Source organism: Mus caroli, unplaced genomic scaffold (genome assembly GCF_978045245.1).
Source record: "Mus caroli unplaced genomic scaffold, Mus_caroli_1 scaffold_6, whole genome shotgun sequence".
NCBI classification, from domain to species: Eukaryota; Metazoa; Chordata; class Mammalia; order Rodentia; family Muridae; genus Mus; species Mus caroli.
This window is the reverse complement of record NW_028227261.1, coordinates 43,820,126-43,843,817: the sequence shown is the minus strand read 5'-3', so window position 1 is coordinate 43,843,817 and position 23,692 is coordinate 43,820,126. Positions and strand designations below refer to the sequence as shown.

The window sequence follows — 23,692 nt, the reverse complement described above, 5'->3', positions numbered from 1 at the left end:
CCCAAGACTGTTGTTTTCTTAAAATGTGAGGAGCTCAAATACCAACTGTGATTGTGAAAGAAAAAACACACAGGCTCATATGTTTGTATACTTGGTAACCAGTTAGTGGAACTGTTTGGGAAAAATTAGAAGGCATGGCCTTGTTGGAGGAGGTGTGTTCTGGCAGTAGACTTTGGAGTTTTAAAAGATTTGTGCCATTTCTACTTTACCTGTCTTTGTCTCTGTCTCTGTCTCTGTCTCTCTGTCTCTCTCTATCTCTGTCCTACCTGAGGATCAAGATATAAGCTCTCACCTGTTCCTGTCGCCATGCCTTTGCTCCACCATCATAGACTTTAAGCCTCTGAAACCATAAGACCCAATTAAACACTCTCTTTTATACACTGCCTTGGTCATGGTGTTTTATCAGAGCAATCGAACATTAACTAAGAGACACAGATATAAGACAAAAATGACTGCTGATTGATAATAATGAATTTAGATGTTTCTTTTTACCATTAATTAAGAAATCTGGGCAACACTTACAATTCTATGACAAAGAGATTTTTGCAATGCCCCAAATGGAATTTATTAATTAATCAGATACACAGGGTTACTATCAGAAAAATGACCCCATTTTAAAAATAGTACTTTACACTAAATATAGAAGAAATTCTTGTACTCATAAGACCATGTGCTATGACTGATCACTAGTAACCTGACAAAATCAAAAGCAAGATGTCCATGTTGGGGCAACCAAGAGAGCTCAATAATGCAATGTTGGGAGGAATGTGGAGCTGTGACCTTCAGATGTCAGTGGAATGATTTGTTTATACTTGAATACACACATACACATATTTGTACATGTAAAATTGAGGCTGTCTTCTTCCTCCCAACCTCATGCTCCTAATAATAAGACTTAGACTCAAAATATATTTACAAACACCTTGGCCATATACTCTTCTTTGACTAGATCATAACTAAAATAACCCAATTTTTTAACCTATATTCTGCCACATGGCTGGTTACCTGTGCTCAGTGTACATTTTATCACATCTCGGATAAATCTTCTGGCACCTTGCTCTATCCCAGAATCCTTTCTGCCTTTTGAATGTTCCACCTTCTATGTCCTGCCTAAGCCATAGGCCATAGGTTTTTAAATTGAGAGGCGATGCATCCATACAATACACAAGATATTCTCTCTACATGCACATGAGGAATTAGAGATCAAGCACAAAGGAAGAAGTATATTTGCAACACAGAGACTAGACAAAATGATTATCCGAACATATGAAATTAAAAGGAAAACAAAGAGAGAAACAGTTGAATCAAAATGGTTATTGTAGCTACGAGGCTGTTTCCAGAGAGTGGATTGCTAATGAAACCACACAAAGGTAGTCAAGGTCAGCAGTAGTCAGAGATGCAAGACTAAAGCATGACGATGAGCAGAAATACAGAGATTAAACATGCAAACATCCATGGTGCAAAAAGTGGAAAAAAAAAGCAGTCAATTGGTGCAGCTTTGGAAGATGTTGCTTATTACTCTAAAGATCCCACATGTGCAAAGCCTGCACAGGGTCCTTTCCAACTCAATACACATATACTAATAGACATATTCTAAAGGTTTAAAAATTATTTATTACTGTGTGTCCATGTGTACATACACATAAATATATCAGGATACCAGAAGTCACACCGAATCCCCTGTAGCTGGAGTTACAGGTAGTTGTAAGCTGCCCAAAGTGGGTACTGAAAATTGAACTCTAGTCCTCTGGAAGAGCAAGTGCTTTCAATTGCTGAACCACCTCTCAGTTGCTAACATATTTCAGAACATTCATAACAGTATTGTTAATGAAAGCTAAAATATGAATGATACAAGTGCTCATCAAAAGTACATAGGATAAAGAATGTACACTTATAAGTCAATGTACATTTCTGTATCAAAAGGAAATAAACAAATCACAGAATATATATTAAATCTATTTAACATAAAAAAAGACAAATTGAGCAGTAATATAGTTTGGAAATGCATAGAAGACTTACAGTAATGGAGGCCATTGCAGGGTTTACTATCAGGGAAAAGTTGGTAAGACAATGCTCAAGTTTTCTTTTCTTTTCTTTTTTTTTTTTTTCTCAGTAACATCCTGTTTCTCAACTGGGTGATAAAATCACAGGTACTTCCCTCTCCATTGTTAGAATGTGCTCTAAAGTTAATGTATTAAAATAACTTTAACATAGACTTTAACTCGACAGTCTGTTAGGTTCTTTTTATCTTTGAAGGTCTATGGCTAGGCTCCTCTATTCTGTGAGTCTGTTATTGAGAGTTCAGCCTGGGCAACAGGCATTGAGATTTGCATAGTGGTGAACTAGACAGGAAATCCTGAAAGGAAATAGGGGCACACTGACAGAGAATCACAAAACAAGTGACTAATAAGAGGACCATAATAGTGATTCCAGAAGGCGTCTGGGATTTTACTTGAGAGATCCTGGGTTCCAGCCCTATTTTGCTTTTGTCTTGGGCGATATTTCCCTATTTCTTATATTGGTTTTGTAAATTGTATCATAACATTCAAACTCAAGGAAGATTACTAATTATAGGATAGTTAGGAAAACTGAAACTACAGGCTGACACCATTTGCTCATGAAACCCAGGGTTCTCAGTTCTGGGTTGAGGCCCACAGCACAGCTAGCTGTTTCCTTTCCTATGATTTGCACTCACAACTTTACATCACAGAAGAGCCGCTCAGCACCACCCACCGAAGCCCCGCCCACCACAATCCGGGCCCCGCCCACTGCCTCTTGCTCTGTCTGTCCCGCCTTGGCGTGGCTCTTCCGGCCCCGCCCCTCCAGGCTGCCATGACAACGAGTCCGCGCCCCGCGCTCAGCTGCTGTTCGGGCGGGACCCAGGCTGGACCGCGGGCCCCGGCCTGGGGGCCACAGCTGCCACCTCCGCCGCCACCTCATCTCCTCCCTGTCCCTCGTCCCGCCCCGCGTCTTCCCGCCGTAGTCGGGCCGGAGGCCGGGGTCCCTCCCCGCCGCCCTACCCTGCGCGGATGCCGAAGGTGAAGGCGCTGCAATGCGCCCTGGCGCTGGAGATCCGCTCTGTGAGTACCGGCCCTGTCCCGCCTCAGCCTCCAAGTCCTCTGCCCGCCCCCCGGCCCTGGGGAACCCCTGGAAATCTCCAGTGCTTTCCCACTCCAGCCTCTCGGGGGCCTCACCCCAACTTCCAATTGGAGTGCTTTTGGATCTCTTCCACACCACTTCAGAGTTCCGCTCCCGGGACAGTAGTTCCTTTGAATTCCGCTTTACTCCTCTTCTGGTGAGGAACTCCTGAACCCTTGCTCCAGTCGGGTGTGTGGCATTTCCGCTTTCAGATCCTTCCCCTAGCTTCCAGTTAGTGTAGGAACGCCTTTTCAGTCATGGTGGAGTCCCTAACTCCAAAAACAACTTACTTGTGACGTCATTGCGCCAAGTTTTCTTAGTTTCTCCTCTCAGAATAAACCCAACTCCTCAGAAGCCACTTCAGCTTTTCCCTCCAGTACCCAAACACTCCAGACTTTGCATCCTTCCAATCCTCCCAAGAAAGACCTGGTCAGCTTTTCGGACAACTACTGCTTCGAGCTTGTAACTCCACTCAGCTACCTCAATTCTTGGAAGGGGACTCTGTCCAGCCTCCTTCAGTAATTCTAGCTGAGGTGGGGAGCCCCACCTGCCTTCCAGTGAGGCGCTGAGGTCTTTCCGGGTGTTGAGAAGCCCCAACTCCCTTTGATAACTGCAGTCTCCTTCAGAGATTTTTGAAGTCCTTCAGTGTCATTCCCAAGAGACCCCCTTTCTCCCCTTAGAGGAGAGGCATTCTAGGAGAACCTCTTCAATTTCTTATTCTGCTGCTTTTCACGCCTTTATCCTTGAAATGTCCTCATTAAGTCTCTGCCTACTTGTTGGTATCACTGCATAAGTAGGGATAACAGTACATATTCCCTGTCATTTTCTGGGCCTGCCCCAAGGGACTCTCTGGCATCCCCCACCCCACCCCCACCCCTGTTGGCCTCCAAACTAAGCTTTTCTCTGCACTTACCCCACGCTTGCTGCACTCACTTCTTTCTGGCCTTCATTTCCTCTCCTTGTGGCTGCAGCAGCCCTGAACTTAAACCAGCAATAGAAGTCACAAAATTCTTTAAAGTCTTTTGTTCAGTCTTAAGGAGAAGCTTGGGTGGGGGCAGAGTGCTGCAGGGGTGGAGAGCTAGCAAGTTTCAGGGACTCAAACTTATGTTCAAGAGGCAGGAATTTTTATTCAGAAACTATACTGTTCCTAGTCCTTAGTGTTTGCATCACAAGTTGACTTTTTGGGAATGTTTTTTGCAAAGTAAGATTAGTTTACCAAAATAATGCATAATGATTTCTAAATATGCTAAACTCAGAGCTGTGAGTAAAACAATGAACTCCAGTCTATAACTTTGTCATTGGCTGCTGCTTCCTCTCTTTGTAACCAATGGATTAGCTGCTTGACAGACTGCAGTTGCCTAGCAGGCTGGCTGCCCTGGTCGCCAATCCTTTGCTAAGAGGATGTACTCTGTTGTGATTGTAGCCCGAGGGAGTCAGAGACAGTTTATTTCACTATGCTGCTTTCTTAATATACAGTTTACGGAAGAAAATGGATAGCTCTATCGCCGAGGTATCCTGGTGCAAATATTCCTACTTTTATAAGCATTTGAGTTACAATATTTTATAGTTCCTCAAATCTTCCAGTACATTCCATTTCATCTCTTTATTCTTTGTTCTATGTTTTCTAACCAGCTTAAGCCTTTTAAATGCTTCTCATGTACAGAAGGAGCAAAAAGGACCATTGATAACCACACAAGTTAAACAAGATTAATTTGGTTTTAATTGAAGGGAGAAGTCATAGGTCCACAAATATTTTAAATATCTTTTCAGTTGTAATTTTATGTTTAAATGTTTTATACATTTACATTATATAAAGGTCAAAACTGTAATATGAGAAGCTCTATGTTAAACCAGTTTTTCATATTTATTCATAACTATAGGTAACCATTGCCATTGTTGGGATGTAAACAAATATATACACACTTATTCATGGCTCTAGGTAACCATTGTCATTATATAAACAGATACACTCTTTTTTTTAATAGCAAATAACACATTTATTAGAGAATACAGAAGAGATAATGAATCCCTGAAAACGAACAGCGTTTAGTCAGTACTTAGGAGTTACTCAGCTGGAAACTCAGAGGTATCTTGTTCCCTTTCACTTTAAAACACTGGCTCTCAACCTTCCTAATACTGCCACCATTTACTGCAGTTCCTCACACTATGGGGATGTGGTGACCCCCAACCATCAAATTATTTTTGTTGCTACTTCATAGCTGTAATTTTGCTACTGTTATGAATCGTAATGTAAGTATCTGCGTTTTCCGATGGTGAGAGTGTTAGGTGACACCTGTGAAAGGACCATTATGCTGTAGAGACCCACAGGTCGAGAACCATTGCTTAGAAGCTCACTTTGGCCTGCTTCCCCTTCCCCCTCCTTCCCTTCATTCTTTTTATTAGCATTATAATCTACCATTCAAAGGAACTTTAGAAATGAAGTTTCATAATAGCTTACAAGCATTAAGTCTAGACTAATACTGAGATCATGTAGAGGGGGCATGCCACCTTGGGAAAATTTAGAAACTGAAGAGACATAGTGTGAAAAATACTTCTTAAATATTCTCATATGAACATTGATTGGGTACTATGCCGTATTTGTTGAGAATCATTTAGAGAAATAAAAATGACTCCCTATTATCAACGAGAATTTTATGTTCTTAGCAATATGCAGTGGCCTGCTATATCCTAGTAAATGCTTTTGCCTTATAAAATGAAACAGGACAGAACTACTGCTAAAGAAAATAGAAAGTTGCCAAGAACAACTTCTCTGGTTATTTCCAGTTTTTGCAATTCATCATATCCACCAATTACGATATATCAAATGAGAGCTAAAATTTCTCACAAATAAGAAGGCAAAGTGTGTGATCATGCTTTTCATTAGCTCTAGCTTTGTATAGGAGAAGAAACCACATTTGCCTCAAATGGGTAGAGCAGAAAAATGCATTGTGAGGGATTGCCTAGAATCAGCTTCTTTCCCCACATAATTACAGCACTTGGTTGATGATCTCTCTCTTTCTCTCTATTTTGATCTCATTGTTTCTCTAATATGTAAATGTTTTATGGAAAGGTTAAGTGTCAGTCATATTTCAGCACTTATTACCTTAATTAAATATTTCAGATCAATTTCTATCAAAGATTTCAAACATGTACACTCTTAAACATAACATATATATTTGTTTTCTTGTACATTAGGCAGTATATTTTGAAAAATAAACCGCACTTTATTTAATATATCCTGGAGATCGCTCTGCATCTGTGAGGAGTACTATCTTGCATTCTCCCTGGCTGTTTAAATTTGAAATTGCAATCATACAGAGTAATTGAATAATGAATAATGAATAACCCTAGCTTATGACTTATGTACATTAATTTGATTTGTCTGTGTATATGTACATGTGTATTTGAAAAATACATTGTATTAACAATTTGAAAGTAAATTTCTGACACTATGATACTCCTAAATATTTCAACATGCATACTCTATGAGGGTATTGTATATAACCACAGTTCCATGATTAATGTTGGGGAAATTTATGATAATAGCTTAATACTGTCTACATATTTAGGTTTTCTGAGTTATCACAAAGATAATTTTTATAGTTAACTTTTCAAGCCAAGATCCAAAATGTATATAATAATGTTGACTACTTGATTGTTAGTCTTTTTTTATTTTTATTTTTTATTTGTTTTTTCTTTTTTTCGAGACAGGGTTTCTCTGTGGAGTCCTGGTTGTCCTGGACCTCACTCTGTAAACCAGGCTAGCCTTGAACTCAGAAATCTACCTTCCCCTGCCTCCCAAGTGCTGGGATTAAAGGCGTGCGCCACCACTGCCTGGTGATGTTAGTCTTATAGTTCATTTTATTATAGAAATTTCTTCATTTCTATTTTTTTTACTTCCAGTGGAATTTTGGTAAGTTCACACATCACGTCATCATTACCCGATCCATAGTTAGAAATGTATATCACTTTATGAAGTTCACCCATGTCCCTCATTGAAAAGACACTGATGTTCTGATTTCTCAACTGGAGATTAGTTTGTCAGCACTGGAACTTCATATTGGAGAGATATTGTACTGTTTTTATGTCAGGTGTGTTTTGCTGATCATGACTTTGCAATTCAATAATGTTGCATGTTTTAGTGGGTTGCTTCTCTAAACTGTGGAGTAATAGTCTTTTGTATATGTATATAACAACATTCTCTTGTTATAAAATGGCAAATAAAGATACATATGTTCACAGTGTATGAAGTGGTTGTATTTCCTTATCTTTTTGCTATGACCTGACCTGAAGCAATTAAGAGAATAGAGAAGTGTATTATGTGCTTTTGTGATGCTGTGATAAAATACCATGCTCAGAAACAATGTAAGGGTCAGAGAGTTTGTATTAGGTTATGGCTTGACAGGGATGGAATCTATCATGGTGGCAAAGGCATGACTAAAAGGATATCAAGGATAGCATGGTGGTAGGAGCAGGAAAATGGCTGATCACATTTTCATCTATGAACATGAAGCAGAGAGAGAAGAGAAAATGAAACCTATAAGCCCTTGATGTCTGCCCCAGTGATGCACTTCTTTTGGCAAGGCTTCCTCTCACCACCATCCACTACTAGGCATTGCCACAATTGGAGACCAGATATTTAAACACATGAGGTTATAAGGAATGCTTTTCTTTCAAACCACCCCAAAAGGTTTATTTTGGCTCACAGTATCAGGGATATACAAGTCCACCCTGGTGAGTAAGGCATGGAGGTAGAGGTGGCTTTGCCAACGATAAAGGAACTTTCCTTGAGGGCAATTCACATCTTGGCAGCTCAAGAAGCAGACAGAGGATAAGAAGCAGGGTCAGACTATAACCTGCACCTAATGGCCTACATCTGCTAGCTAAAGCTTGTGTCCTAGAGGTTGCATAGCTTCCAAAAACATCATCACCAAATAGGAACCAAGTGCTCAGACACATGAGTAAGTAAGGAAAATTTCTTATTTAAGCCATAACAATGATGTTTTGATATATGTATACATTATGAGGTGATTAAATCAAACACTTTAACATACCTAACACCTTATATAACTTTGCATTGGAAATATTTAAGATTTTTTTGTTAGGAAGTTTCAAAGTTTGCAACACATATTTATTAACTATAATTACCATGTCATGCACTATATCACCAGAACTAACTTATCCTGTCTGCAGCTTGGTTCCTTTTAACCAATATCTCTATATTCCTTCTAGCCAACAGCTCTATATTTCCCTTTGTCATCCCCAGATACCTGGAAGTTAACCAATATCTCTCTAGTCCCCAGCATCACTCTCAGGTCCCTGACAGCCAGCATTGTGCTTTGTGTTTCTCTGAGTTGACTTTTTTTTTTTAAACTATTTTTTTTAAAGATTTATTTATTTATTATATGTAAGTACACTGTAGCTGTCTTCAGACACACCAGAAGAGGGCGTCAGATCTCATTTCGGGTGGTTGTGAGCCACCATGTGGTTGCTGGGATTTGAACTCTGGACCTTCGGAAGAGCAGTCGGGTGCTCTTACCCACTGAGCCATCTCACCAGCCCCTGAGTTGACTTTTAAAAAAGATTTTATTTACAAGTGAGATCACACAGTGTTGGTCTTTTTATGCCTGGTTTATTACAGTTAGTATAATTCCCTCCAGATTCATACATATTTTGCAAATGCTAAGTTTTCCTTCATTTTCACCATGTCTCAAATGTTTAGTTCAATTTAAAAACAATGATCATCTCTCTAGTGATGGACACTTAGGTGGATTCCCTGACTTGTTGGCTGGAAATAATGCTACAGTAAATATGGGTGTGCAGATTTGTCTTCCATATACAGATTTTATTCCTTTGGGGTATATATCTGGAAATGGGGATGTATGGTAGTTATATTTTTAGTCATTTGAGGATTCTTCATGCTGTTTTTATAATGGCAATGTTTTTACATTCCCACCTTCAGCATTGAAGGACTCCTATTTATCCATATTCTGGTCCATAAAAAATAGCTTTATCTATTCTGACTCAGGTAGTATTTCGTTATTTGCATTTTCCTTTGCCCCATTTTAAAATTAGGGATTTTTTTCTTTGCTGTTGAGTTCTTTTATTCCTTATATATGTTGATACTAACCGTTTATTAAGTATATGGTTTATACATATTTTTCCATTCCATTAGTTGTCTCTTACTCGGTTTAATTGCTTTCCTTGATAAACATGAACATTCTGAGTTGATCCTGTCTGTTCTGTTATTGGTTATTTATTGTACCCTGTTTATGATTTTCATGGGTAATGCTATGAAGAGTCATTCTTATCAAACTCCCTTGCTAATCTCTTCTGCTCAGGTCTACTGTTTGCTGCAGCCTGGTATTAGGAGTGACCTGGGAAGTGACATGTCATAATGTGGTTAAGACTAGAGAAAAACACTGAAGGCAGGAAAGGTTGGACTGTATCGCATAACATTTTGTGTTGTCCAGCAAAGCTACATGACTTGTGAGAAAATATATTGCTAGGAGAAAAGTGTGACTTTCTCAAGGACTATTTCAGGAATGACATGATATGCTAAGTCACATATTTTAAAAGAACACCTAAAGAATTATATCCTCTAGAGTCTTTACATTTTTATTGTTGGACACTTGTCTTTGATTGGAAAGGGGTACTTTTGTAGTTTCAGCTCTGTGCTTTTTATTATTCAATGTTCGCATCTTTTTGAATAAGAAGGAATTAAAGAATGTAGAGCTTAAATATGAAGATGATCAAGGAAAGTGGAGAACTTTTTACTGCTAGTTTTGGTAAATTTTATGTAATTCTAACTTTTCATCTCTATATTTACTTTACTTTATTCCCTAACTCAAGCTAATAACAGCATACAGCAAACAGTGCTGGGTCTTTTCAGGCTCCATCCATCTAGACACTTCATACTTGTAATCCTTACCCAATCAGACACTGTCCTGCTATCATTAGAAACTTTTTTTTAAATTAAATTATTTTTTGCATTCCATATTCCATTCCCCGCCCCCCCATCTACTCTCGACTGCTCCACATCTCACACCTCCTCCCCACACCCTGTCTCCACATGGATGCCCCCACCCCCCACCCCACCTGACCTCTAAACTCCCTGAGGCCTCCAGTCTCTTGAGGGTTAGGTGCATCATCTTTGAATGAACACAGACCTCTACAGTATGTTGTGTTGGGGGCCCCATATTAGCTGTCTGTTTGGTAGTCCAGTGTTTGAGAGATCTTGGGGGTACAGATTGAGACTGCTGGTCCTCCTACAGGATCGCCCTTCTCCTCAGCTTCTTTCAGCCTTTTCTAATTCAACAACATAGGTCAGCTGCTTCTGTCTATTGGTTGGGTGCAAATATCTGCATCTGTCTCTTTCAGCTGTGGTGAGGGAGAGAGGGAGGGACCTGGGAGAGAAAGTGGATGGTGGTGGTGGGGGAGTGGGAGGGGAAGAGGGAAACCTGATCTGGTATTGGATGAGAAAAAAGGACAGAAGTTCTGAGGGCCAGCAGAAAGAATGGAAATAGGCAACCTCAGAAAATAGGAGGTTGGGGGTGGGGGTGGGGGTGGGGGTAGGGCTGAGGCTGGGGCTGGGGCTGGGGCTGGGGCTGGGGCTGGGGCTGGGGTTGGGGCTCCAGAATGCACCAGAGACCTGGGAGGTAAGAGACTCTCAAGAATCAAAGGGAGGGACCTTAGATGAAATGCCTGACAGTAGGGAGAGGGAACTTATAGAGCCCACCTCCAGCAGAAAGACAGGAAGGACATCAAGTGAGGGATGGGGTTACCATCCCATAGTCACATCTCTAACCCATAATTGTTCCTGTGTGAAACAATTACAGGTGTGGAAATGGAGAGGAGCCTGAGGAAAAGAAGGTCCAGTGACAGGCCCTAAGTGGGTTCTAGCTCAAGGGGAGGTCCCGAGGCCTGACACTATTACTGAGGCTATGGAACACTCACAAAAAGGGTTCCTAGGATGACTGCCTTCTGAAAGACCTATTAGAAACTTAATTACAAAATATTTGAGACAGAAAAAATTTAAGTAGAAAACAATGATTCTCCTCATTTAATAACAGAAAAAATATAAATGGTAGATACTATGACCTCCCCTATTTATCAATTTATGCATTTTAGGTTTGCCTTGTTTAAATAAATCAAATATCACATATGTAGTTCAGGCGTCCTTGCTTCCTTTGGTCCTGTTTCTCTCCCTTCTGCTTGTGAGTCAAGGTAACAAATACCCACAGATTCTGAATACAGGTATACACAGCTTTGGCCAAGCATTTACATGTAGAAATGCTTTTGTTATGTGATTTATTTCTTTTTCTCTTTTGCTAGGATACTTGGTTTATTTGTTACAGATATAGGTCAGTTGTAAAATGACTTGCTTTGAGAAGAAAGTTTTGGAAAGTTTAGTTTTGTTTATTTAATTGGTATTAATTATTATTTTTATTTGTTCTTGTTATTATTGTTGTTTCACTGAGGATCATGGTTATGCTAGGGAAGTGCTCTGCACTGAGCTGTTTTTACCTCAGTGGTTTTGGATCTTTTAGAAGGGAGAGCCTGGAAGTACTCACCAGTGAGTAGATTTAGAACAGGAACTTCAAGTCTTATGTTACATCATTCATATTCGTTTCCCAGGACTGCTGTGAAAAAAACATACCTTAAAATAGCTTATTTTCTCACAATTCTGGAGACCAACAACCTAAAGCAAATGTGATGCCAATCTGGTGGCTCTAGAAATGTTTTAGACTGTAGCTGTGTAACTGGAGTCTCTGATCTAGCAGTTTATTTTTCTATGATTGGCCTGTACACATCTTCTGCCTCAAGGAGTGAATATAACGATTTATTATTTTTCCTTGTTAAACATGTTTTGAATACAAAACATCTGTTGGTCACAGGTAATGCACTTTTCGATGATCTTTTAGGAAAAGCTTATTTGTTTCTCATTTCCCTTCAGTAATACTAGGTTTTCTGTTTTGTAAATTGTTTTCTTGCTGGTAAAGAGTGTAGTAGACTTAAAAGTTTAAAGTGATGAATAAGAGTTTCACGTATTTATCACATAGTGTTGATTTTAAAATCAGTTTACGAAACTATAGCATAGATTCAGAAAGTGTGCAAACCCAAGCATGTGGTCACCAGCAATGATGCTGGTGGTTACTACCCCAGCTGCTGGGCGGTGACGCTTCCTTCCCATGCCTTACCCTCCTCTTTTGTTACATAGGTGGGACTTTTGTGCTGTCTGTACATTATGAACTCTTCATGTCTAACTTATGTGTAAAGGCCACCTTGTAAGCCTGTGAGGCAGTTGTGCTTTTGGCTCACTTATGGGAACTATCGCTTTTTATTATCCTTCCTGTGGCTGAGGAAAATTTTTACTGTTTCCAGTGAGAGTTCCCACAAGCAATGCTGCTGTGACATTCCTGTATGCCCCTTGATGACACTTACAGGATTTTAATCTTGGGTTCAGCAGCATTGCCGATATCTCATATTGGTTCTAATGGCTGCTCCTGTTTTTATATAGAAGATCATTTTATTTGCAAATAATGACAGTCTTGTTTATGCTTGATGGATCTTTTGTCTAATTTTTCCCTTGTCTTTATTGTCTAGAACTTTCTCTGTAATGTTAAATGTAGTGGTAGGGATATCTATCCAGACTTTATGAGTTTAAGGTATGATTCTGAAGTTTTACCCATGACAGAAGTGTGGTTTTTCTGTGAGAGCAATAAGGGTTCCAACCACTGACTCCCACACTTCTAGCACAGGATGTATTTTTTGGCATTGAACTGTTTCTTCTTTTTAGTTTTTAGTTTAGTATATACTGCTTTCACTCTTTGCTGGCTTTGACTGGGCAATTTTAAATTTAGTACTGTTTGTGATTTTAGTTGAGAGTTTTAGGTTTTTGAATTACACACATATTTACTTCTATTTACACTTTGTGTGAAACAGTTTAGACATATAAAACTGTACATAATGAAGATCATCTACCTGCTCCCAGTTTAAGAAGTAAACATTATAGATAAGAGTGTAGTTTTCAGTGTTTATCTCCCAAAGAAAATACCTGCCTCATTTCTTTGGGGTAACCATGTAAGTCTTTCACACTCCTCTGCAGGTCTCAGTATCTTTTTTAATTGTAATATCTGCCTAAGGCAATTGATTTGTTCCCAAGTGAGACCTGCCTAACTTTGCAAAAATATTGATGGTACCATTTTTAAATTGTTTGGCTTCAAATAGTTTATAATTTTTGTTTTATAGTAGTTTTATTTATTTACAAGTTTAATTTCCAAATGCATATAATCTATATGTCTGTGTGTGTTATTCACATCTTCCTAACTACTTCATACATACATGCAACCACACATGCATACTTACATGTAGACATACATGCTAGTATTAATTTTTGAGACAGGGTTTCACTATGTAGCTCTTGCAACCTGACCTCACTAGGTAGACTAGGCTAGCCATGAGCTCAGAGAATAGCTCTTGTGGGCCTGAATTCACTATCTAAACCAGACTGGCTGTGAGCTCACAGAGATTTTACTGCTTCTGTCTTCCATGAGCTGGAATTAGAGTGAGAATGCACTTGCACATTTGATATAATTCTCTACAACACCTAAAAATGAAATAGTTTCAGACAAGAAGGGAAGTGGCATTGAAAAGACGCAGTGCACTTAAACAAATGGGAGATATGTTTGGAGGATGTCTCAGGAATTGGCTAGGCTTCACCAAATGTGTGGAGCATAATTGCTCATCCCAGTGAATTCTCACCTAGCATACTCCATATTCCACACCTGATCAAGGAGCAGAACATGAGTTTTCGTGGCAAACCCCTAACATGTCCAAAACTTTCAACTTGTTCCTTTTCTGGCCAGCCTGCAAACTTCTCAAACCCTTGTGCATTGATTTTTGCTCCCAGTTCTAATAGTAAATCTAGCATAGGTCAATCAGCAATAAACATGCCTTAGCTTGAGAACTTGGTGCCTAGAGATTTCCTTTGTCAAATTAATCTGTTAACTTTGAACTTGCCCCCTCCAAAAAAATCTTAAGACATGGACAAAATGTTGACAATTTCTCTAGATGAATAAGGTAACACAGATAGTCCGATTCTAGTCCAGTTCCCAGTCAAGTCTTGTTCCCCTCGAAAAGCCTTAGGAGTTGTGTGTGTCTTTAATGTCCTGCACTATGTTCCCATCTTCTGAACTCGCAGCAGAGTCACCTGTTAAGCTCTCCTTACAGCATGTAAAGCTTTATCTAGCCTATTTCTCCAAACTTCCAAGTTATTTGAACAGACCTCAGTCTACAAAGTCAGACTTAGTTCTGAATATGGCCCTACTTCTCAGTATCCATATGCTTGCCTAAATTAGTTAGCTTTGCATCACTGTGAGCAAATATCTGACAGAAACTGGAAAAACTTAAAAGGAGAAATCTTTATTTGGGTTTCTAGGTTCAAAAGATAGTCCATAGTCAGTCAGCACCATGCTTCTAGGCTTGTCCTGTAGAGTATCATAGTCAGTCAGCACCATGCTTCTAGGCTTGTCCTGTAGAGTATCATAGTCAGTCAGCACCATGCTTCTAGGCTTGTCCTGTAGAGTATCATAGTCAGTCAGCACCATGCTTCTAGGCTTGTCCTGTAGAGTATCATAGTCAGTCAGCACCATGCTTCTAGGCTTGTCCTGTAGAGTATCATAGTCAGTCAGCACCGTGCTTCTAGGCTTGTCCTGTAGAGTATCATAGTCAGTCAGCACCATGCTTCTAGGCTTGTCCTGTGGAGTATCAGAGTGGTGGAAATAAGACTTGGAGGTGCTTCTTCATAGCTTCCCTGAAGTCCAAGGAGAACATCTGCCCTAGGATGCCCTTCACCTTTCACTGTTTTATTATGTCTGTGCCTACAGCACAGAGGAATGGTATTGTCCATTGTAGTGTGGTCTTCTCTACTTAGCAATCAATCTTCTCTAGAAATTTATCAGCAGTCTTGCCTCAGCAACCTTCTAGCTGACTCTAAACCCAGTCAAAATGACAAAGAAGATTGACTATCACAGGTAGTTTTGTTTTTTGATGCTATTATAAATGATATTAAAAACCCTTGTAAGTGTGGGTTCTTAGAAATACAATTGATTTGAATGTAATGACCTTATATCCTTTGACTTCATTCAACTTACTTATTATTTCAAAGCTTATTTGTAATTGAGCAAATTCATGATTAATGTTGTCCTTAATATAGTATTTTATTTCTTTGGACTTTGTTTTTTCTTCCATTTGAAATGCCTTTTTGTGTTTGTTTGTTTTGCTGTTGTTTTTGTTCTATTGTACTGGCTGGGACCTAGAGAGAACTTTGTAGTATTTAAGGTAAATATTGTCAACTTTTTGCAGATAACAGGGGCTGTTTGCTCTTAGAGTTAGGGTTCCACTTAGATATATATTTTTTTTAATCAGTAAAGAAATTCCTTCATTTCCTAGTTTTAGAGGAGTGAGACTTACATTTTATGCAGGGCTTCCTGGTATGTAGAAAATGAGCTGAAGGAAAAACCCTAATATCACTACAACATGTCTTTTAGGTACAAATAATAATTTGTTGTACGGATACATTTGCTTATACATGTATTGGTTGAAGAATACTTGAATTGTATCTACTGTTTGTATATTACAAATAATATTTCTAGGGGACTGGTGAGATGGCTCAGCAGTTAAGAGCACTGACTGCTCTTCCAGAGGTCATGAGTTCAAATCCCAGCAACCAAATGATGGCTCACAACCATTTGTAATGAGAAACCAAAACCAAAACCAAAACCCGAAAACCAAAAAACCCCACAAACCAAAAATCAAAAAACCAAACCAAAACAAAAACCTATGGGCTAGATCGAGCAGGGCTGGAATAAGAAGGAGAAGGGAAGGGGATAAAAAACTAATAATACTTCTATAGTGGTGTATACATTTTCATGTGGGATTAAGCTTGCAGTGGGCATGAGAATCTATGACTCTGATTGCTGGACTTTATGATTCGCTTGTTTGGTTCTTCTGAGGAATGTTCAAACGTTTGATGTTTCATAGTCGCTTTATGATTTTTATGTGTATTGGTAGCCTATTAAAGTTACAATTTATTGTTATTGTCCATATTTTACTTTAGCTATCCTAATAATTGGAACAAACAATCACATTGTGGTTTATATGTCTTTTCCTAATCTCAACAATGCTGAACATGTTTTCAGATTTGCCGACTGACTTTGGAGAGATGTTCACCTGCATACTCTTCACAAATTTAGTGCTCTGTTCTATTTGGTTAAACTTACTGTTTCATCTCAACATATTTCTTAATATATCTCCTATTGTTATATGATAATTGTCTTTCTTTGTCTATAGTAACAATCTTTGTTTTTTTGGGTATTTGTTTATTAGTGTAGTCAGTATGTCTTTGTTTTGGTTATAGCTTGATTACTATATATTTTCCTATCTTTTTGTGGCCAATTATGTCTTTGATTCTACATGTCTTTTATATAAATTTATATAATTTATATCGTAGCAGCTTTGCTTTTTATAAAGTCTATCATTAAAAAGCTTGCAGATAAAAATATCACATACCAAAATTCACTACTCCTGAAATCTATACAAATAATGAACTTATATACACTTAGAATTGCCTTTAAAATGGAATGTGTGAAGCTTCATATTAAATTCTATATTAAATTAAATTTTATGTTATTAACCACCAAAACAAAAATATCTGTGGCAGAATTAGAGGTCGAAAAATTATTAGCTTTATAACCTCTTTCATAATTTATGTTCATTAGTTGCATTTACACAGTCTCAGACACAAATAAACCACATGCTTTCTTTACTCAGAATATAGCTAATTATAAATGTATATATGTAACCAACTATACATATATACATTTGAGTACAGGACAACAAAGAAATGAGCACAAGATAGGCTAAATATTAGGAGATGCAGAAGGACTAAATGTAGATAGTGCCTTGTAAGTCATACAGTTTTCTTAACATATAAAGGAGGAATGTATCAAAGAACTTATAGAACTTATAGATTAACGTAATTCAGAAATTTATTTGCCCCATTTTACCATAGGGTAAGGCAGAATAGATAAGTTCAGTGAAACAGTTTGAAAAATTTATGGGTACTCAATAGGCTTGGAGAATATATAAGGACCTTGTGAGAATTTTGTTTGGCTCATAGAACAGAACAGGAGTCGTTCTGCTACTGGCCTTAGTTATTTTTGTGTTGCTGTGATCAAAATACCTGACAGGAACAACTTAATCAAGAAAAGATTTATTTTGGCTCAGAGTTTCAGTTTATCATGACAGGCAAGAAACACATGACAATGTTCATGGCTGTTGGAACAAGAGTTCTCACACTGTAGCATACCAGAAACTGGCAGCTAGATGGGAGCTTGAAGTGTGAATCCCCTTCAATGGCTTGCTCCACTGGCCTATACCTGAGTTTCTATAACCTCTTCCAAAACATCACAAGAGCTCAACAGGAAATGAATTCCTGAAAACAGGAAGCTGTAGAGGATAGTCTAGATCTAAAGCATGACATTCCACTGAAAGGCCATATGGTCTCATAATGAGACATATGCTCCATCAAATTTAAGTGTCACCATAGTCTTAACATTGTTCAGGTTCAAGGTATTCTAGTGTGGTTTTCTGTTGTGATAAAAAAAAAATGATCAAAAGCAACTAGGGGAGGAAACAATTTATTTTATCTTACACTTCCAGATCAAAGTCCATCTTTGAGGGAAGTGAGGTCGGAACTCAAGTCAGGAACCAGAAGGTAGGAACCACTGAGGAATGCTGCTTGCTCTTTGCTCTTGGCTTGCTCCACTACCTTTCTTATACAGTCCAGGCCCACCTGCCTCAGATAACAACACCTGCAGTGGGCTGAGTCCTTCTAAATCAATTAGCAATCAAGAAAATGTCCTATAGATATTCCCACAGGCCAAACTGATTGAGGCAGTCCTCTAGCTGGGACTATCTCAGATAACTTAGGGCTGTGTCAAGTTTACAGTTGAAACTAAGAGATTCCATTCCTTGTCAACGTGCCACACCAGTATATCACCACCACAAATCATAACTTTTCCTTTTTTGTCTTCCCTAAAATTTCACATCACTATATAATATGGAATACAGTACAACTTTAAAGTTCCATTGTCTTAAAAATTTCCAATGATTTAAGAGTCTATGCTATCCTATTTGTGTGATTTTGTAAAGTTTAAAAAAAGAAAAAAGAAAAGGAAGAAGAAAGAAAAAGAAAAAAACAAGGAAGCAAGAAAACAAACAAAATAGCCAGAGAAAGAAGAAGCATGTCAATTGCAGTAAAAACAGCAGAAAACCATAGTGTAGATGGCTTGATGTTTATTTTTGGATTCAGTCATGATCTTCTGGGTACTAAAGAGCTTGGATCACTCTTGAATCACTCTCTGCCATTTACAGCATACACAACTTGTCTCATAGGCTTGAGTCCTCTCCACATCTGTCTCTGACTTTGCAGATTTTAATCTCAATGATGTTTGATATTTTATTAATCACAGCTAATTTTTCATCCTCAAGTGACCAGTATTTATTGTTTCACTCAAGCATAGAGAACTTTACTTCTAGATTCTTAATTCAAATATGTAATTTGAGTCACCTTGATAGAGTCTTTGAAGAACTCTCAAACTTCCCTCTGAAACTTCACTGCTGGTACACATTTCTATTGTATTTTGCCCTTTTGTGACTGTTATAGACAACATGACCAAAAGGAATCTGGAGAGGAAAAGGGTTTATTTAATATTAAACTTCCAGGTCAAAGTCCATCTTTGAGGGAAATTGGGCAGAAACTTGCATGTAGGAATCATGGTGGAATGTTATCTTTGTTTTGCTCAGTTAGCTTTCTTTTATAGCTCTGTTCCTACTTGCCTAGACAACACCCACAGTGGGATAAGCTCTCCATCAATTAGCAATCAAGAAAAATCTTCACAAATATAGTCTTATATGCCAGGCAGATGGAGGCAGTCCCACAACTGGGACTCCCTCAGCCACGTTGGGGCTGAATCAAGATGACAGCTGAAGCTCACTAGGACACAGGATAATTTTTTTAAAAGTAGGAGCCCATTTAAAATCAAAAGCAAGTTACACATTGCTAAAACATAAGGTTACTGGCCAAACATTCCCATTTTTCAAAGAAGGAAATATAGTATAGTAGGAGACTGTGGCATCAAAGGAAGACCAGAATCGAGCAGGGCTGACATTAAAATCCAGGCTCCATGTCCAGCACTGGGGCATGTGCTAGCACCATCTATGCTGATGTGGGCTTGGTTACTTCTATCCTGTAGTCTTACCTTTGATAACACATGGTGCTTCTTTCTTAGGCCATCTCTCTTCAATGCCTGTATTTTCCTTTAGGAGTTATTCCATGATTTTGGCATCTTTAGTTTCTTAGACGTCACCTCCAATGTTCATGCTAGCTCAGGAGCTCTGAACAGGGAGCTATGCATTGTCTTACCTCATAGGCTTTTCTTTTAAATCTGGTACAAACCTCCAGTGACATCCTTGTTCTTGCAATCTGAATGTCTAGACGCAAAGCTAGTACAGTGTGGATGATAATATTGCTGGCAGCTCTAGATATAGCTGGACCCTATGGGAACATGGTCCAGTGTGTGACTCACGTCTGTGTGTTCAGCACAGGAAATCTTTATTTAGGTGACAGTGTTGTGGGGGAGATCTCCAGTTTCCTCTGATTTTGACCAGAGAGGCATTATCCATTCTTGTGCTCCCAACAAAGAATATTTCTAATGTGACATGATAGTAGACCAAACAGTCAAAAAAAAAAAAGTTTAATTAGAGCAAGCAAAGATACAAGAATATGTTTTTTAGAAAAGGAGCAATGGTCCTGACTCAACAGGCAGGGGCCTTACATTTCTCTTTTGTTTATTCTCTCCAATGTACCTTCCCTAAAGGTGGCATTCTAGGAAATGGGTGTACCTCCTCCCTACCCCACTCCCAGCTCATTTTATCCAGAATCACTCTAATTTGAATAAAGGAAGTATGAATTTAAGATACTTCTAAAGTAAAAATAAAATCTCTAAGGGAGAAGGTAATAGCACTCTGTGTGCATCTTCCTGTGAGGATGACTGTGAAGTTGATTTTAGCTGACCCATCTAGAGATGTGTGTGTGTGTGTGTATGTGTGTGTACTGCCTATTGGACTTTGTATCCTCCATTGGGAGCCCTGAGCTTGTCCATGTGGAGGGACAACCACACATTATTTTCACATCTTGAATCAAGTGACCTTCACTCTCTATCTTTATGGCCAAGATGGATAATTACCTGCTTCTGGCAGTCTTCCTCTAGGGAGACTCAAACACCTCTTCATTTCTTACAAGGCTCCAATGACAAAACCAAAACATGGTTCCACTGTAGTTCAACATGGAGAACCATTGAATCTACTGGGTAGGTGACCCCAAAGCAGCCTCACCACCAGAAAGTTTTACCCCACCATGGATGACATGTTTCCATAGCTATATACCTGGTCCCCTTTCAGCAAACTCCCCACAGTCTATATTCTCTAGTACCTCCCAGGACCACAAAGCCACACACAATTAGGGCAGAATTACTTTCAGTTGGCTAAGAGGTGTAGGCTTGAGCATGTGGAATCTTAGCTGAGATCCAGTGCCCTACCCCACCCTTTCCTTCTATGAAGGAACTTAACAGTAAACAAGCCTGATATTGAGGTTCTCTGAAAGTAATCACAGCTGTTCTGATGAGCACAATGTCTACTATGCTCAGAGGCTAATGTACACGATCACTGCTACCTGTTGTTTTTTATGTCCTACCTGGGACTGGGAGGCTGCAGGTCAGTCCTTCTTACAACTGTTATCTGTCCTAACAGCACTGTTGTGAGTAGAAATCACATACGGAGGTGTTATCCTTTCAAAAAGTCTTCAAGTGGGTTTCAGTTTTATACCCTGGAATTTAACAAGGTGAAGTGTCTTACCCACAGGCACTTTTCCTATTAGTTCGAGTGGCTTGAGGCTTCTATTTAATCTTTGACACTTACAAATATATACCTACAAAGTCCACACTATTAAATGCCATGGTTTTCAATCAGAATTCTGATCTTCTGAACTCTTCCTAGAATGACCTGATAAGCTTTGCTCACAGTGTTCCAGAGCTTGTACCTCTAAATTCTTCCACAGTCCTTTGCAAACCTGTCCCCAAAGCCTAGAAACTACGTGGTCAGATTTAGTAGTAGCAATCGATACTGCTGTTATATTGCCTGACAGAAACAATGTGAGTTTCATTTTAGTTCATAGTTTCAGAAGGAGCATGTGATAGATTCCTTATATAGTGGCAGGCAAGGACCAGAGTGCTAGACCAGAACCACTAGTGACTATAACTTTCAAAGGCTTACTCCTAGTGGTCTATATTCACCAGATGGGCCCCACATCCCTAGACTTTTCTAACCTCTCAAAGTACTGCCACCAGCTGGGGACCAAGTACTTAATATATGAGCATGTGGGGACATCTTAGATTTAAATCATAATAGGTCTGGACTAAAAGTCGTAAAATCAAAGCCTGACCAGTGTGTGTCAGTTTTCATTCTTTCCTGCTATGATTTGGGATTAGTTGATATAAATCAAGAAGGGACTACAGGTAATGCTTCTCCTTGGTGGGTTTCAACTTGAGGTAGATTAGAGATGTCTGTTGAAAGTGTCAAGAAAGGAAAATGAGACCCAAGTCTAAAGTAAGTTGTAGGGCTTTTAATTTTTCTTAGACCAAAATGCTCCATAAATATTTTGTAGCTCAATATGCTTTTGTAGTATTGTTAACTGATCTCAGTGGTAGTCTTTATTTCTCTCATTCAGCACAGTTCTATAGAAATCTGCATTTGTTATTTCTTCCTTACTACTGAAACATATGTCCTAGAATAGAGACTTTTACATCATTACAATATGTATGACATTTGGTGTCTAGCTTTTCCTCGCTGTCCTGTACATATAATCAGAAGAAATCGAATTGAGTTAACAAAGTGGAATGGAGGCCATATATAGTTGGATTTTGACATCAGCCCCAAATAATTACTTTCTAGTCCTCAACCTATTCTTGTGTGTGTGTGTGTGTGTGTGTATGTGTGTGTACTGCACATGTGGGAGTGTCTGTGGAGGCCATAAGAGGGCTTGGATCTCCTGGAAGTGGAGCCAGAGGTACATGTAAGCCACCTAAGGTGAGTGCTAGAAACTGAACTAGAAGAGCAGTGTGTGTTCTTCACCACAGAGCATCTCTCCAGCCCGTCTGGAGATCTTCAAAGAAGGAATACCTGGAGTGGGGATGAAATTTCACATGGTGTAAGGAAACTAGGGTATAGTATATGCTCTTAGGGGTCTGGGTGGTGTGTCTTGCCTCCATCCCCAGGATTTACTTACTGTGGGGCTTCTGAATATGCTTGGATTGACTTCCTTTTGTTTTTCTCTGTGGTTCTTAAACTGCTGTAGTCTTGGGCTTGTATTTATTCATTAGGCTGTTTCTGTAAGTCTAGATCTGGCTATGTGTTCTTATGAAGCAAGGTGCTCACATCTTCCATGTTTCACAGTGAATAGAGTTAATTTTCCCTGAGGATCTTCAGTAATTATTGCTGGGAAGGGTCTTGGAGTCTGCTTCCCTTTGTTTAGCTCCAGCAATAAGAAGCTGGGTGATTGTTTTTAATTCACCCAGTCTATACCTTTTTATAGGTGTGCCTAGTGAGTTTTTGGTTAACATAATTATAGGAAAGACAGACTTACTGCTGTTATTTTTCTATTTGTTGTATTTGCCTTAGGACTTTGCTTCTTTCCATCATTGCCTCTGTCTAGTCAATGTTCTATTACTGTGAAGAGACATCATGACCATGGCAACTCTTATAAAGGGCAGCATTTCATTGGGGCTGGCTTACAGTCTCAGAGGTTCAGTCAATTATCTTCATGGTGGGAAGCTAGTGGCACCCAGGCAGACATGGTCCAGGAGAGAGGTAGCTGAGAATTCTACATCTGGATCCTGCAAGCAGCAGGAAGAGAGAGAGAACCACTGGGCCTGGTTGAGCTTTGATAACTCAACCCCCCACCCCCTTCTTCTCCCCCACAGTGAAATCTTTCCTCCAGCAAGGCTACAGATTCATCCTAATTCTCTCAAATAGTGCAACTCCCTATGAGCCTAGGGGAGCATTTCCACTACATGCTCCTTCTTTTTTTTCTAACTATTTTTATTGTTTTATTTTAGTTTCATTTTGTCAGTGATTAATATGAGGTTCACAATTAACATTTTAAAAAACTATTTCCTACTAAAAACATTTTTGTACAATATATTCTGATCACTTCCCAGTCCCAATTCCTTCTAGATCCTTTCCACCTCCCTACCCACCCAACTCCATGCACTTTCTTTTAGAAACAAACAGGCAAACAAACACCCCCCTCAAATCCCCACAAGAAACACACAAAAGAAAATAAGACAAAACACCCCCCACAGCAACACTAAATCAGAAACTATAATATATAATATAATATCCTTAAAATTACATCTTGGCATATATAAAACTT

At 39.0% G+C, this 23,692-nt stretch overlaps 1 protein-coding gene and 1 long non-coding RNA gene across 4 annotated transcripts in view; one reads left to right on the top strand and one right to left on the bottom strand.

The window, feature by feature from the left end:
• The window catches only part of LOC147004234 (uncharacterized), a 38,435-nt gene extending 34,612 nt beyond the window's left edge, over positions 1-3,823 (bottom strand). Inside the window, exon 1 of the long non-coding RNA XR_015047330.1 lies at positions 3,195-3,823. This is a non-coding gene — a long non-coding RNA (uncharacterized LOC147004234). The remainder of the gene's footprint in view (positions 1-3,194) is intronic.
• The window catches only part of Spata6 (spermatogenesis associated 6), a 108,469-nt gene continuing 87,615 nt past the window's right edge, over positions 2,839-23,692 (top strand). For 2 of the 3 annotated variants that reach the window (XM_021159686.2, XM_021159685.2), the window contains exon 1: positions 2,839-3,080. In XM_021159686.2, the coding sequence (XP_021015345.1) occupies positions 3,030-3,080 (51 nt within the window). In that variant the 5' untranslated portion in view covers positions 2,839-3,029. Of the gene's footprint in view, positions 3,081-17,898; positions 17,918-23,692 lie in introns of those variants that run through there. The other variant, XM_085839080.1, reaches the window with a different exon arrangement.